Here is a 17,494-nt window from a genome sequence, read left to right as displayed (position 1 = left end):
TAAAAGATCCCTCCAAACTCACATGCATGGATAGATTCATTTGGCGCTGCAGTTTGAAGTCTCAATCTCTGAACTCAAAGTAGGTCTAAACTAAAAACGACATTTATTTTTTAACATCGTGTTATCTTGATATGACCAAATAAGGTTATGAAGCATACAATGGTATTAAGTCGTAGGGTTAGCCCTATAGTCTTGATCGGGTCAGGAGTAGGACGCTATAACCTTGTCACGGGTTAAGCTCATCAGCGGGACGTCCGATACGGGCCCTGGGCGGTGGGAGAGTTGTTAATTTCCCCGGCTATCACTTCTCTGAGCTTTAAATGGCTATTGAACGATGATGATTAACTGCCAACATGGCTACAGAGTGGCCTATTTTAAACCGAATTTTCTCAATATCAATGTTGTGGTGTGTCATTGCTTCTCGGCCTGATTTAGCCTAGATACTTGGAATAAACAAAATGTTGGTAATCAACCCTGTGCTATTAGACCACGTTCTTTAGTGGATCAAGTGACTGTAAAAACAAAATAACGGACAACAATACACTGTATTGTTTTTTGGTGATTTACATTATTTAATAATGTAGCTTAATCTCATGTGTAATGCATCCCTGGCCTGGTCCTTCAGTTCCGAATCCACATAGTGCAGACAGCAAATCTGAATGTCAATGCATTTCCTAATTGCCAGTGAATGGAACTGTAATTGATGCGCACACAGGTGGTCGCCATGATTAACTGAGAAAAGCGCTAAGGAAATAACTCACCCATGGAGGAAGGATACGTCCGGGTTCAATACGCAGAACCACTCACGCTGCGTTACATCAGTTTTATCAATAAAAATCGATAAATTTCGACCCATGTAAAGGAGAAATATATTTCTTCACATTTTCCCCAGTTTTCGGAATAACATGGCTAAAGTCCCTAGGAAGGCATCTAATCATTATCCTAACACTCTCCCACAGTGAAGACGATTTGCGCCTGTTGTCACGCCGATTAACACATTCAATGGGCTAACACATGGCAGTCTGTAATGATAGCCTAGTCATTAACCTTTTTTTCACAAGGCTTCTCCTAAGCCAGTAGACCTCTATGATTAAAATGCCCTTGCCGCGTTGTTAAGAGATATCTGGTGACAGTTGACACTGAAATATATCGCCATTTAAACTGTGATGTCACACTTAAAACATTATAGCTATTCCTCATGCAATACACCCCAGTACAGTTCATCTGTAAATAAATAAATAAATAAATAATTATTATAAAATGTAATTCTTCCTTCTTCTAGCATTGTGACTGCCAATGGCCCCTGGTCGACAGATGTTTTCTTTCTTATGATGACTGATGGATAGCTAAACAAATGTATTTGTTGTAAGTTGCTTTGGATAAAGGCGTCTGCTATATGCCAAATGTTCCACAGAATCTCTAAATAAATCTCTGACATGCACAATGGGGCAATATGTTTTCGTCCGCACTGCCACTAATATAGATATCCAGTATAATTCCGCTTCCACCAGTTTTTAACACTGTAAAACATAAACTTGCTTCGAAAATAAATATTCACACGCAGACGAACATTGGTGGTATAGCTACATTGACAAAAACGAACAAGATGTCAGCCTCTCTCAAACTTAAATCAAGATATAGGCTACCGTATTATTTATTAGCAATGGAATTCGTTTCAAGCATATAGGCCTAGATACTACAGCAATGGAACCAGACGGACACCAGCCTACTCTATGTTCTACCAGAGGCCTACAGCCTAACTGGAGAGATGTGGAGCTGCACGGTGACCCAGACACAGGCCACAGAGAAGGACTTCCTCATTAATCCCCATGGCCTTTTAGGGTCTATTCCTAACACACATCCCTACATCCTCCTGCAGCCTCGCCGCTTCTAATGCCAATGTGCCTGCAGATCGTTCATTAACACCTCAATAATTAGTTAACAATAGCTTTAATGAGTTGACACTAATAGAGGAAGCCAGAGATTTCAATATACTTTCTAGTGTGTGTGTGTGCGTGTGTGCGTGTGTGTGCGTGTGCGTGTGTGTGTGTGTGTGTGTGTGTGTGCGTGTTTCACCCAATAGAATAGTAGACGGGAGAGAACTAAAAACAACATCCCCAATCCCATAAATATAATCCCAGAGTAAATTGAAACATAAAACAAACTGCACTAGATATAGCCAAGACAACTGTTGTTCCCGACACAATATGGCGTTATTAACCGCAAACATAGAGCCCACAGATAATTGTGTAATGTAGTGTCCTATTTCAATAGCCTGTGAGCATGTGACTGCACAATCAATCTCAGGTCTAATCTACAGCTCCAACCTCGCCATCTAGCGGATATAGGGCCACATTGCAGGGAGGCGACACTTTACATTGCAGTAATAGTAACTCATTTAAATTATAATAATACAATGCCATTTTCATGGTTCACTTCATCTGAATACCATTCTAAACTGAATAAACCATCATCTCTTTGTAACACCCATAGTAAACATAACAAAATAAACACCTTGGACAGTTGTGCTTGGGCTACAGCAATACAAAGCGGAAGCACATGTTTTAATAGTTGTTTTTTTTCTCCATATTTATGTTTCATATTTTGTTTTAAATTACACCAAGATAAACTTCTTAGAAAAATAAGGAATCAAAAGTGACATAACACCCAAAAAAACAGAGTAAATTAAAGAAAAGGAAACTGAAGGTGCCATTGAAAAGCCAAGGCGACACCTAATCCTATCCATTCCAGGACAAAATGTCAAAACACTATAGCCCAGTTTACTTTACACAGAGGCATTTCCCCATTAATTATCTGTACTTAATTAACTGTACGCTACTGTCATCTGTGTAAACTGTGCCAAAAACAGAGTGAGGGGGAAGAAAGCTGAACAAGCGCTGGAAAACATGAAATGTGTTTAGATAAGAGAATACAAAAATAACTGAATTCTATGGCAGACAGGTTCTCTCAATAGAATAGGGCCGGCGCAAGGCAATCCACTACCCTTCAAAGTCATTAAGCGGCCAAAAAGGTCCATAAACCTACGGTTTCTCATATACAGATCTTTTAGAAGTGCTTTCAGACCGTGGACGTCATATAAAAGGCACTTGAGAAGAGTTAAAACCAGTGCAACAATAAGGAAATTAATAGATTTTACCTCTTGGATAGTATAGACCCACTTACATTTAGCTAATGTTTACTCCTGTTTGTACATATGGCTGCGTGTGTGCCTGTGAACAGTCATGGATTGATGCACTATCTACCCATAAGGCCTTGTCTGCAGGTATATTCAATTCACATTTACAAATAAACAAGGCCAGATAACTGTGCCTAACAACTGCAAAACGTCTTTGCTACATAGATTAAGGTGACCGCACATTTGAACAATACCATGACACGATCTTCCAAAAACAACAAACATCTTTCTAGGATAGAATCTGTAGAAATGCAATCTTACAATCATATACACAGAGAACACACAAACATTAACCATCGCTCAACATACATATTCTGGACGCCAACAAATCTAAACGATGTAAGCTAGCCCTACTTGTTTTCGACAACTTAAAAGACATGCAGGTGTGTGCTGTGTGTGTCTACAAAAAGGTGAAATATTTGGCCTGTAATGTATTTTTACAGTATCAACGGGGTCCTAAATAGTTAGAGTTGGTTCAGTAGCGACCAAATGCAATGCAAAACATCTGGACGAGTTCAGAGGAATCATTACAGACAAGAGTTCAGAAAACCAAATATGTAAGAAGAAGACGTCTTATGTAATGAATTCTTGGACCAATTCTTGAATAGCCTATTTGACTGTATCACATACAGTATAATGGTTTGTGACAGTAGCAATATACAAGCTGACAAAACATCAACATTTGGTCCAAGACCTAAAATACATTGTGTCCTATCAAAAAACAGCTCAACTTTCTTCTAAAAGGCTTTCAAAAGGTTCAAAAAAATGTGGCTACATTTTGGAGAACATAAAAAGTTGATTAAAAAATCGGACACAGGCAAACATGTACATAATCTGTCCACCAATTCCAACCAATTAGGTAGAAGAAATGGAACAGGAGTAAAGGCAGATTGTACAGAAGCAAACAGAATCCTTTAAAAATCATAAAAAACAAACAAACAAAAACTGCTGTATGACTGTGTGTGGGCCTCAATCATTTTCAGTTTAGAAATGAACAACATTTTCTCTGATCTCAGATAAACAAATGCAAATGTCCAGGAACAATATCCCTTTTTTATCTCCGCAGCATACCTACTGTACAGTAGGTACGACACTTTAACTAGAACCATTTCAACCATTCAATTTCCCTGGTATGTGTTGAAACAACTCCGCTATCTCCCACAAAATAAAGGTGAAACTATAATATACATCCATTTCAGCCTAAACGGAATCTTTGGTTTTTTATGCACTTGTATGTGTATACTCCGTGGTACATTGTCTAAAGTCATATCGTAGTATCAAAACTCTAGATAGCACTATCTATGAAAAATGTAGAGAGGCTATGTCTTACATTCTCTATTGAGTACAACATATTACATTGAGGGCTCTATTTCATACATGCTGGATTAGGCTTCTTTGCTGGGCACGGTACGTGCAATGTACAGTACGGGGGACCCTACACACAACACTACAGGGACCACCCCTAAACGATACCGTCCTGGTTCCAACTGATTCTGTTCACAACGACCAGGCCAGCCCAGTTCAGCTCAGCTTGGCAAGGCTCTGTAGTGTAAATAAGGGCACTGGCAGGACTGAAAGTTCCCATCTCTGTCCCCAATCGATGCTAAAAAAACATACATTTACTGTCTGCTGATTTCTGCAAAGAGCAAACAATTCACCTCAGGTCACGTTAGCTTTATGTAAAGCGTAAAACAAACGAACGGGGGGAAAAAAGAAAGAAAAAAATACGCCAGAAGAGAATTCCCAGTCTGTCGTTTAAGTAGGACATCCAGCATTCAGTCATATCTTTCACAATGTCACTCGGATATATATTTTTTTGATATAGAATTGGTGTTCAACAAGTACACAGTACATGGTGAAAGGAGAGGACGGCCAGGGAACTAAACTAAACAGACATGGCTCCAAACTAGGGTCTCGCGCTGATTTATAAACCTTTCTAAAGCAGGTTGACAGTGGTGGTCCAAAGGGGTTCAATTAGGTATAGGTGAGGTAAAACGGGCACAACGTCGCTGATAGAAATGTTATGACTCCCTATGTTATGACTAAACACCCATAACCACACAAAGACACATCTCTAACGGATCCTTCTAGAATGTTGTAGCCTCCCGAAGAGGCCCTTGGTATCAGGGAGATGATACGCTGGTGTTCTGGTAGTATAAGGCCATGTCCACATGGGGAGGGAGGTGGAGGGAGATTGGCTGGGTGGTGGGGGAGAGGTGGAGGGAGACTGGCTGGGTGGTGGGGGAGAGGTGGAGGGAGATTGGCTGGGTGGTGGGGGAGAGGTGGAGGGAGATTGGCTGGCTGGTGGGGGAGAGGTGGAGGGAGACTGGCTGGGTGGTGGGGGAGAGGTGGAGGGAGATTGGCTGGGTGGTGGGGGAGAGGTGGAGGGAGATTGGCTGGCTGGTGGGGGAGAGGTGGAGGGAGACTGGCTGGGTGGTGGGGGAGAGGTGGAGGGAGATTGGCTGGGTGGTGGGGGAGAGGTGGAGGGAGATTGGCTGGGTGGTGGGGGAGAGGTGGAGGGAGACTGGCTGGCTGGTGGGGGAGAGGTGGAGGGAGATTGGCTGGGTGGTGGGGGAGAGGTGGAGGGAGATTGGCTGGGTGGTGGGGGAGAGGTGGAGGGAGATTGGCTGGGTGGTGGGGGAGAGGTGGAGGGAGACTGGCTGGGTGGTGGGGGAGAGGTGGAGGGAGACTGGCTGGCTGGTGGGGGAGAGGTGGAGGGAGATTGGCTGGGTGGTGGGGGAGAGGTGGAGGGAGATTGGCTGGGTGGTGGGGGAGAGGTGGAGGGAGATTGGCTGGGTGGTGGGGGAGAGGTGGAGGGAGATTGGCTGGGTGGTGGGGGAGAGGTGGAGGGAGATTGGCTGGCTGGTGGGGGAGAGGTGGAGGGAGATTGGCTGGGTGGTGGGGGAGAGGTGGAGGGAGACTGGCTGGGTGGTGGGGAGAGGTGGAGGGAGATTGGCTGGCTGGTGGGGGAGAGGTGGAGGGAGATTGGCTGGGTGGTGGGGAGAGGTGGAGGGAGACTGGCTGGGTGGTGGGGGAGAGGTGGAGGGAGATTGGCTGGCTGGTGGGGGAGAGGTGGAGGGAGATTGGCTGGCTGGTGGGGGAGAGGTGGAGGGAGACTGGCTGGCTGGTGGGGAGAGGTGGAGGGAGACTGGCTGGGTGGTGGGGGAGAGGTGGAGGGAGACTGGCTGGGTGGTGGGGGAGAGGTGGAGGGAGATTGGCGGAGAGAACATCGGATTGTCGTTTCCTGTGGCGTCATTGGCTGTATCCGTGTCTAACGGCTCCATGGCTGACGCTCTCCTTAGCGTTAAACAGGACTCTGGGTCAGAGAAAAACATACAAAAAACAAGCAAGACATGTCAAACTGGGACAATATAACCAACACTCTACTGATGTCTGGGTCACTAAAACATGCATGTAACTGCAGCTGTAGTGCGATTGAAAAACACCATGCTATGCGTCCCCAAAAGTGTAGGCCTACATCTACTTCGCTACAGCAATGATTTAACATTGTCATTATACAGTAGTGTTGTTCCGATACCATTTTTTGATCCCGATACCGATACCTGACCGTGCAGTACCTGCCGATACCGAGTACCGATCCGATACCACGGCGTTTGAAAAAACAAAACAAAAAAACATGTTTTTTGAGCCGCATACTCACCTCGATGTAAAATTATTGCTAACACTTAGTCTGGCACTGCTCAAAACCTTTGTAAAACTCGTAGGGCCGGTTTCAGAGACAAGGCTTAAGCCTAGTCCTGGACTAAATCACACTTTCAATGTAAAATCTCCATTGAAGATGTTTTTTAGTCTAGGATTAGGCTTAAGCCTTGTCTGTGAAACCGGCCCGTAAAGTTTTTGTAAAACTTAAGTAAAAAAAATAAAATAATAATAATAATAATAATACGTTTTTGTAAAGTACTCGCCGATACCGATACCAGCATTTTTGTGCGTATTGGTGGCCATGCCGATACTAGTATCGGTATCGGAACAACACTATTATACAGTATAACAGTACATTATTGTTATTAACAGTAAATGACTAAATGAAGAGGGAATCAACACATAGGCCTGGTGAAACAGCATAGTACCATACAACATACAGAGAGTTTGGTCATGTATTATATACCATACAGTATCTGTATGGTATATAATAAATTTCTGTTATTTATTGTGTGTGAATTCTGCTTCTTTGTTATGTTTTGTGATGCTCACCAAAAACGGAGGCCATGAGCATTGCTGAAGTTTTATTTAGTTTTGATTGTTTTGTATGTACGATTGTACGTTTATTTGTTGATGTAAGTTGATGCATTTTTTTCTCCTTTGTTATATGCTTTGTGATGTTATGTATGTTGATGTTATTCTTCTTTGTTCAGCTATATGTTTTTGTGATGATTTCTTGTAGCCTATATGATTTGTGTGGACTACCCAAGGAAGAGTATGGGGAGAGAATGGAGATCCTAATAAATCAAATCAAATCAAACAGTGTGATAGGCACACAGCTTGTACACAGCTTGCCTCGTTTGTTTTGACGTGTTGTTCTGTTCCTCTGTTGTTCTGTTGGTTGTTTATTTTCTGTTTATTTACACTTTAGGAGTACTTTTACTGTAAAGCACTTTGTGTGGTTGACAAGTGTTATGTTTAAATGTGTTGATTGATTGATTGATTGAGCTCTCCTCGTCTCCTGGCTCTGACCTTACCAGTCGTTGAGTTGACTACGGGTCAGGCTCCTTTTTCACCTTGACATCCCCCGCTAGAATGGTGGCCACCTCCCCTTGCATGAAGGCCCAGGGGACGTTGGAGCCGAGCAGGGGGCACTTGTCTCCGCTGGGGCAGTAGACCTCGTTCCCCGGCCCCTGGCCCCGGATGAAGTCCCGTGTGCAGGGGAAGCAGAACTTGTGGCCCCCTACCGAGGGACACTGGACAAAGTGGGTGTCCTCTAGGCGCTCGTGGCAGATGGTGCAGCAGAGAGGGGCCACGCCCGCACTGCTGGAGGAGGACTGAGGAGGGCCCGCTGCCGCTGCCCCCCCTGGGTGGTTGGAGGCCCCGGCCAGGGGGAGAGCGGCGCTGGTCCCCCCCGCGGAGGTGCTGACTCCCTGGGGCTCCGTGCTGCGCTGGGCCATGCGGCTGCGCTGCTGCTGCTGCCCGGCCGGCGAGGCGGCCATGGGGCTGCCGCTGCTGTGCCTCACGGCCCCGGAGGCGGAGGAGAAGTGGGCCAGGCCTCCCAGGCTACTCCCGCTGCTGGTGGGGACCTCCCTGGAAGAAGACTGACCGCCGCCGCCGGCGCTGTCCGCCACGCTCATGAGCGCCGTGATGGGGGAGGGGTCGCTGCTGCTGATGCCGTGGGTGGCCGAGCCCTCCTGGTAGGCCGGGTGGGGCTGGCCGGCGCCGGGGAGGGAGGAGGCGGCCAGGTGGATGGCCATGCCCGGGTACATCCCCAGCGGCCAGTGCTGCCGGAGCTGTTCCTCCACGGGGATCCTGCTGTCCCCCCCCCCGCCGCCCTGCGGCTCCGGGGAGGCCTTCCGCTTGCGGGCGCGGGGAGCCGCCGGCGCCGAGCGGCCGCCCATGTGGCACAGAGCCGTGGGCAGCATGGAGCAGTTGGCGTCCAGGTAAGGCTGGGGGAGGATGTCGGGCCCGGGGGCGGCCTTGAAGGCCCGGACGGCGTCGCTGAGCAGCTCGGCCAGGAGCCTCCAGTCCCCGGCGCCGTGCCTCCTCTCGTACTCCACGTACTTCAGGCCCGAGGTGATGACCTTGTTCCCCGTGTCCTTCTGCCCGTCGTAGAACATCTGCCGCACCAGCGCCGCCAGGCTGGAGTACACGCTGCCAGAGCCGCAGGGGTACTCCACGAAGACCTTCAGCTCGAAGTCCAGCGCCAGCTTGGTGTCGAAGGCGAACACGCGGCCCACCTGGCCGTGGTCCTTCTTGAAGCGGACGTTGAAGGGGGAGCAGCCGGAGAGGGCGAGGAGGGTGTCGCGCACGGCCTTGGGCCGGCCGGCCCAGCTGTCGGAGCGGTTCCGCGCGCTCTCCGACAGCTCGGCCAGCGCCTCGGCGTTCCTCTGCTTCTCCCTCAGCTCCCTCTCCAACTCCGGACTCATGAAGGGCGCCACGCTCATCCCCATGCTCAGCTGCCGCCGGGTGATCTCGTTCAGCATGGGGGCGGATATGGTGAGGGGGGTGGCGCCGGCCCTGGCGTTCAAACCGGGCACGGACGCTAGCATCCCGTGGGGAACCACCCCCACCAGGCCTTGGGTCATTATGTTGGGAGGAACGGTGCCCACCAGGGCTCTTCTAGCATTCGGGCTCTGCCGGCTGACTTCCGGCGGACCCCCTCCCTCATGTAGGCCGTTAGGTAGCCGTGCTCCGTAGTCGTGGGTGCTCCTACCGTCTCCGTAGTCCCCTCTCCCCCTCTCGAAGCGTTCAGAGGGCAGCAGCCTACCTCCGTCCATGGATCCGTCTCTCTCATGTTTGACGGGTTGGGGGCCCCCAGGGGACCTGCCATCCTGCAGCATGCCGTGAGTTCGTTTCAGCTGCCTAGCGGTCTCTATGAGGAACTCTATCCGGTCCGCCCCTTCGTAGTTCACGCAGCCCCGGCAGACAGCCTCGCTGAAGTCCCAGATCATAGCCCAGGGCATCTTTGGCAGGTCGCAGAGGTAACACCACTGCCGCCTGGAAGATGCCTGAGAGGAGGACATGTTTGACAGGCCCCTGTCTCTTTCTCGCGTTATGAAATCCCTCCCGTTTTAAACACTAAACTGGCCTGAGAGGCTCAACAAACGACAGGCGTTTCTGTAACGTTAGAAATAGGAGAAATTCGGAAAAACTTTATGTTAGTGTGTTGTGTTTCCTTTTACAAAAGTTTTTTGTTTACCCCGCTCCGGTCGGATGTGTTCGTGAAGTGTTTCTCCTGGAAGACGCTGGAAACTTACACAATTCTGCACTGATGCATTCCGGGAAATGGTGTTTTTTTTATTTAGGTGGGCGTCTGGGTAGGGAATTTCTTTTCAACCACAGCGCGCTTGCGTGATTCGTCCACTAGATGGCGACATATTACAGTAACTCCAGTTCCGTTTTGGGTTTACTCACTGGGAATCACTGAGAAATAATGAAGCCAAATAATCTGGGTTAGTTGATTCGAAACGCCGTTATTTTTGGGACAAACTAATAGGCCATACTGCTTCTACTGCAAAAAAAAAAGAGAGAATATATTTCATATAATCATCATTTCATCATCGTTATCATCCCTATCAAGTGATAAGCTAATGAAAACCCCATGTTTGTTATATATATATACAAAAAAATCAATTATGTTTTTAATGACTAATTAACAATAATAAAGGCCTGGTTAAACTCACACCAGATATTTCCCCAATCCAGGCTGTTTCACTGTTTCCTTCTCTTTGGGCAAGAGTACGAGGAACAATAGCCACAGCCTCCATAGACGGGAGAGGCCAGATGGGGACCCCATCGAAACAATAGAAAGGGGGGTTATTGCAATGGAGAAGCATCCGCTGATCTACATCACGCAGGCTTTAAGCCTTTCACCTAGAGCACAGAAGGGGAGCTGCTGGGGTTTATGTGAAAGCTCATAAAAGCCATATTGCTGGAATGGAAGGGTTTTACCCCGGGGCCATCTGTCCAAAATTACCAGATGAGTCCAAAGCTTGATGGGAAAATAGGGAGTATAGGGTCCTTCCAGTACAGTACCTTCACTCACCTAACATGTGCCCTATCACTGGGGGGAATCTATACTGTATGGTGGTCACCACCAGTGGTTTTTGTACGGTGGCGTCGGAGCTGGTTGGATTTTCTTCGCCAACTGTTTTAATAGTTCTATAATGAAATGTACCGTAACTCCTTTTTCCAGGTTGTGTGTCACGTTATTGGCACTGCTTTGTCTGCAGTAGCCTAGGCCTTCTTGTTGTTTTGCTCCTGTACTGTAGAGAATACGTTAGTTTTTACCTCATTGCGTTTGTTTCTGCTTGTGGTTATCCTCCCTCCCGCCTTTTACACAATGAAGTGTGTTGAGCTTTGAAAAATAAATGAGAGTCACACATTTGGCTCATCGATGTAGCTGTGACACTAGAGTGCGCATATTTTATTTATTGTCAACACTGACATGACTCTGTTATCCAGCAGTACCTATACATAGGTCTTTATTTCTTTACTCAACAGCTTTACAATACCAGGGGTTTGAACCCTGACACAACTCCACTAACATGGCCCACAACTAGTGCCTGGACCCTGGACTGGACTGGACTAGACTGGACTGGACTGGAATTGCCATCCTCCTTCAGAACCCCTGAACCATGCAGCTCTAACTGACTGGTCATCACCCTGTATTTTGCCTTTCGATTCTTCAGGCCTCATCTGAGCCACTTTGTTCTCCTATTATTTGATATGACCTTGTGTCTATGACATAGCTCAAAGGCTATCACATTTTCAAAATGGTCTGAGCTGGAAACAAGGACACAACAGTGGCTGAAAGTATACATAATGCCGTGTCTGCAGGGTCCAAGTAGAGGAGGAAACAAAAGCTGCTGTTTTAACAGTCCATTCTTGCTTGCTCCTTCACCATAGTTACCACAGGGGGAGCCAACCTATCAGGCTACAGCTGCAATATAATAGCGTCAGATATGGCAGGCTGGCAGGCAGCTTTCCTAAAGAGCTTGTCCAGGCTTTCCAATACTGCCATGCCAAAGGGTCATGACTGTGCAGACCCAACTTCCCTTTTTTCCATGGTGACCAGAGAAAATGTACAGACCCTTAGCCTGTGTGTGCATAGGCTACCACCACCAAGCACAACATTTTACTTAGGTTGAATGACAAACTTCCTTTTTTACTTTTCTCTTTGTTTGTGTGTGTTCAGATGAATCAATCAATAACGTGTGAGATGATTAAAAAAAAATTCTCCTCCACCAAGGGAGAGATGACACACTTAAAAATGATGTTTCTCAGGGAAACCAAAGGAAAAACTACAGTAGGCTATGTATTCATCATAGTTGTACACATCTGTTCACTTCATCGCTCCAACCTCCAGCCCTCATAAAAAACACAAAGAATGTTTATAGTAGCCTACAGTATGCTTGAAAAATAGCCTATCGTGCTACTTTCCACATTTTCCGTTTATCCGTAGCGCCTAAAAAAATCCAGCTTGACATTGTAGCTCAACAGCGTGCAGGGAACAGAAATAAAGAGATAAAAGGAGGTATTTTCACAGCCTATGCTGTGAAATTGTTGCTTTTCGGATCTTCAGCGGCCCAATAAAGTGTCTGATGATACATCTGCCTCGGATTTGCCACGTATTTCTACACATCAAGCGGCACATAGTCAGTCAGAGAAGACCGAGATGGTTTTCACAACCATGTGAAAGTGTGTGAGATGATCGCTGCCTGTGTGGAGGCCACGGCCGACGCAATGTCACCTTGACGAGAATCTACAGGAGCACCAGGGGCGCTCAGCATCTGCCTAAGAGTGGCCAGAGAGAGAGAGAGAGAGAGAGAGAGAGAGAGAGGGGGGGGGGGGGGAGAGAGAGAGAGAGAGAGAGAGAGAGAGAGAGAGAGAGAGAGGGGGAGAGAGAAAGAGAGAGAGAGAGAAAGAGAGAGGGTGGGTGTGTGTGTGTGTGTGTGTGTGTGAGGCAAGTGTGGACAGAGAGAGAGGGTGTGTGTGAGGCAAGTGTGTGAGAGGCAGGCGAGCCGAGCCCGGCAGAGAGAGTTCGCGGGCAGCAGGATCTCTCCATTTGGTTCTTCCGTACAGAGATGGCTGAATTCCGCCCAGGTAAAACTTCCAGGGTTCCTTTCTTAAGGGCTGAGGGGCTATTTCAGTGATGCAAATTAGCATAGGTTCATTTACATGTTAATAGACTTGACTTGGTAAACACTGTCTCGTGACATAATAATAACAATAATAATAATAATAATAATAATAATAATAATAATAATAATAATAAAAATAATAATTATTATTATTTTTGTTGTTGTTATAATTATAAACATAATAATACTAATTATTATTATTATTATTATTATAACTTTTAACATTTAAAAGATATGATTTAAACACTTTAAGACTTTCGGCTCCTATTGATGTTTTTACATTTTTTTTTTGTATACTTCCACCACGGTATGTGTTCCCACTAAAAAGGCACTGCTGTCTGTGGATCACCGTAGTACCACAATTACGGTTCCATCGCACAGTCTCATTCTGACATCTTCTCGTGGTCGTTTCATAGCGTTGATCCTCGCGTTGTTGTCCCCGCGCCGCCTCCTCTCTCTCTCTCTGTCACGTGACCCTCTTCGCTTTTACCGGAGAAAGTCAGCCTCGTCCAATCAGAGGGCGGCTCGACGTCCCGACGTCTGACAGGGATGGACTCAGAACCCTTCTGACGTCACTCGCTACCCTGCGCTCCTCCAGTCAGTCAGCGAAGGGATGCTCTGAACGCAAGACTGCAGCATCTTTTTCTGAAGACTACAACAACAAAAAAAGATCGCAACTCTCTCTCTCGCTTTGTATCCTATTCTCGGCATTCTCTCCCCTTTTGGACCTCTCCTGCAAACCCATCCCTTCCCTTTGCCCTCCAACCGTCTTTAGTGCAAGGTGTCTCCTCCATGCACGAAACGAGGTCCGGATAGAAGAACATCATCTTTTGTGTTGTTTCACCACCTTTTCCTTTCCCTTTATTTATTTCACCTCTTTATCGTTCGATTCTTTTTTTTGTTTTTGTTTTTATTTTTTTTGTTGAGGGGGGTCGGGACCATTGCCTTGCTGCAATTTCAGAGAGGAGCGCCATCGTTCTTCGTTTGCTTGATTGAGGAATACGCGCTTGAATTGCAGCGAAATGAAAATAACCCACATATCAAAGAAATCGATGGAAGATTGCTAGCACGTTTTAGCATTTGTGGAACAGGACAGAATTCGTCGGTTTCTTGGATTTGTTTTCTCTCTCTCGAGGTTTACGTACGTTTCGTAAAAGCGCCAGGCTACAGAAAGCATCGCAAGCAAGCATCGCCTCCTTTCTCGGTCTAAAACGAATCGTCTCCTAGTCTGCGTAGCATCTCTCCCTGTTCTCCGAGGAAGCAGCGAGGATAACCGCACACGATATTTCCGGCCGCAATAAGACGCATTTTCGAATTAATTAATCGCTTCGTTTTATTCACAGACAGACTGCTTTTTCAATAGCTACGTTGCATAAAGGGGATAAACGCAGTTTTATCAACCGAACCGACTTCGAAAATGATGGCCGGAGGGGCAGTACAACAAAACGGGATCTTCTCGAACCCTAATCACCACCACAATCAACAACCGCACATGGAGTCGGACCCCCCCGACTCCCGTAAAAGACCCCTGGAGACCCCCACCGAGGCCAGCAGCACTAAACGCACAAACACGGGAGGTAAGTAACAAAAAGATGAGGATGCGAGGGGACCATTTCGGAGTGTGTGAATCGTGTTTATTCTGTTAGCCCACTGGGGGTAGTGAGTTACCCTAGGAAGGGGGAAAGGATGGCAGGTTGATTGTCATCTTGACGTTAGCATGCCTGCACATCGTGACGTTAGAATTACAAGGTTCTATCTCAATTTTTGTCAAAATTGAGTTTTTTTTACATAATCTGATCCATTAGGTGTGTATTAATGCCTGTGTGGTGTTATTTTTAAAATGTTGAAATTTTTGAGTTAGTAATTCATAAAATACAAAGGTTCCATCTCACAAAACATAATGGAATGTAAAAACTTTGACGCTCAATATCTCTGAACTACCCTAAACGGAGATAGAACCTTATCATTCTAAGCTCACGACATGTTATTGAGATGTGTGTTATGTAGATAACAGAGAGATCGGTCTAGGGCCTACACAGCTTTACGGCTTTATCTTCTATGATAGTTAGTCGTTTTAAGAATAATGGAAAGCATTGGTTGATGCACGATCAAGACAATGAAGGAGGGATGAATTGGAGGGAACCCCTCAGCTCTCATGCTCGATATCAATATTTCGGAACTGAATATTCTATTGGTCCAAGTGTGAGATTCACAAAGGAATAGCAAACATTAAAGAAATAGAAAAACATAGCCACCAAACTATCAACAACGGGGAACAAACAAAAGGTTTATGGGGTGATTGATTGTTGCCTGGGATTCAAATCCTGGGATTCAGCCCCGGCGACGGATGACCTTGTCTGATAATCTCTCACACACACACACACACACCCCTGGGCCTCTTTGTGTACAATTATACAAGCAAGACGATCACATTCCTATATTACTCACTGTGGTCTGAGTATGAGCATGGCCAAATTGTAGTGCGACATCATCTGTTACTATATCAGGCCTGCATTGTCGCAGCAGCAGTGTTTATTTATCTGATCTGTTTCTCACTGAAGTATTCCCAACAGAAAGGCATACTACATGCCCTATGATGACTCCTCGATCATGCTTTTTTATTCACTGGTTGGATCAAACATGGATGTCACCATGCCATGGCAATCACCATTTAGTTTTTGTTGACATGCCATCTCCATCCCCATTATTAGCCACCAGTGTTCTAGTCATGCTGTTTTCATGGACCTTTGTAGGCTACATACAATACAATTTATTTTCGAATAGATTATGAAAATTGGTATTCAGTGGCAGACGTAGGTTACTTACTGCATAGAACAATAGCAGGACATTGCTTATAACCCGAAATAACCATGGTTAAAATGAAGCTTTCAAAAATGCATTAGGCAGATTGATTGATTGTTTTACAAAAATAAATTGAGTGAGACGGCCTAGTTAAAAGGAAAAGATGCTCAGAGCACTAAGCTCCACATATCTAAAACCATGGAGTACTCATGGGAGACATTACCTACACACACATCTCATCCATTTGGCCAAATGAAATGGCAATGGTAATTATGACACCCGCAACTACACTTTCCTTAGAACAGTATCCACACTCCTAAACACTCAATCTCCGTTCAATATGACAGCGGCTGGCTGGCTAGCTAGTCATATGTCTGTCCTGGAGGGTAAAAACACAGAATTATGTTTGAAAACAAATCTAAAACGCTAGAAGTATATTCTGGAATGAAAATATTTCTATTAGAGATACAGAAACAGCATCCTCAAATGCTAATGACATTGCGTGTTTTGTATAAACTGTTACTGTTCTATTAAAGTGCATTGAAGTTATCAGGTTATAGTTTATTGTTCACACTCTTATAAAAGTGTAACTTGGATACGTTTTACTCGTAAATATTTTCTTGAAGCTTGAAGTGTTTGTGTACTGAATTGCGAAACTGAGGCTTTTTTTTTTAGACTATTCTATTCTATACCCATGAGTAAATTTGTCAACATCATACACAGAACTATTTTGGGATGTCTTGTGCTATACTAGGTAGTGGCCTGTCCGTACCCCCAACCCCTCAGCAGGCCTTCTATGTAGGTGTTTTTGGATGAACAGTGCTAGACCTCAGGACTAGGACAGTTGCATTAGGGAGGGCTACCTCATAATCATTTGTGATAACATTAGTTTGCCACACACACACAATGTGCTTCCTCTCCCTGTAGTGGCATTCCTGCAGCCCCTTTTTGAAAATGAAGGCATTCTTTTCCAAGACTCACACTCTGAGGCAAATGGTAAGAGAGACACTTTGATTTTGTTATTCTACTTTTTTCTATTCTTGCTATTGGCTAACTAAAATACCAGGTTGATACAGCAGTTTAACAGTGAAACAATAATGATCCTTTGAAATGGAGGGAAGGTTCAACAGCCTGCAGAACTCACCTTAAACAATATCACCATCTGGCTTTTATGAAACTATATTGGACAACTGATTGAATATTTTATGCCCACCATCTTTTGTGAGACCAAATTGATTAAATACACTTAAATCCCTGAGCACCATGGGAATATCTAAACAGTATACCATGATTGTATTGATGCTCTGAAGAAGACATTTCTATATTGTATGTAGTTACGTCCATACCATCCATTTCCATGCTCTAATGAATTTAATATTTATTTTGCCATGAAATTCAAAGTGTTTGTGTGGATTTAAAGGGAAAGTTCACCACAACAAATGACAAAATCACACATTTATGTTCTCGAAAGCGATCCCTGGACACGGACAGACTGTATCATCTTTAAGTAACGTCAAACAAGTCATAAAGCTACACAATCTCCTTCAAATGTACTTTTACATTATTTGGCCATGACGTTTACAATTAAGAAGACATTGGCTTATATTCATTGTTTTGTTTGAAAAAGCTAAAGTTAGAAGTAAACAGAACCAAAGCGTGTCTGTCCTTGTTCAAAGACTGCTTT

At 45.4% G+C, this 17,494-nt stretch overlaps 3 protein-coding genes across 5 annotated transcripts in view; 2 read left to right on the top strand and 1 right to left on the bottom strand.

The window, feature by feature from the left end:
* LOC308158275 (5'-3' exonuclease PLD3-like) overlaps positions 1-17,494 on the top strand; it is a gene marked incomplete at both ends in the record, with an annotated part of 402,256 nt that overhangs the window by 80,961 nt on the left and 303,801 nt on the right. The window lies entirely within an intron of this gene.
* On the bottom strand, positions 7,912-9,888 carry irf2bp1 (interferon regulatory factor 2 binding protein 1; the record flags this gene model as incomplete). The annotated part of the gene is made up of 1 exon (XM_080532562.1): positions 7,912-9,888. The coding sequence occupies one exon, from the start codon at positions 9,886-9,888 to the stop codon at positions 7,912-7,914; it is 1,977 nt and encodes a 658-aa protein (XP_080388688.1).
* Positions 14,426-17,494, top strand: part of nova2 (NOVA alternative splicing regulator 2) — a gene marked incomplete at both ends in the record, with an annotated part of 49,865 nt that continues 46,796 nt past the window's right edge. For 2 of the 3 annotated variants that reach the window (XM_080532777.1, XM_080532776.1), the window contains one exon: positions 14,426-14,585. In XM_080532777.1, the coding sequence (XP_080388903.1) occupies positions 14,426-14,585 (160 nt within the window). Of the gene's footprint in view, positions 14,586-16,737; positions 16,807-17,494 lie in introns of all 3 variants that reach the window. The other variant, XM_080532775.1, reaches the window with a different exon arrangement.

The sequence above is a fragment of the Nansenia antarctica genome (assembly GCF_963989245.1).
Source record: "Nansenia antarctica genome assembly, chromosome: 5".
NCBI lineage: Eukaryota > Metazoa > Chordata > Actinopteri > Argentiniformes > Microstomatidae > Nansenia > Nansenia antarctica.
This window is presented reverse-complemented; position numbering and strand designations above follow the sequence as displayed.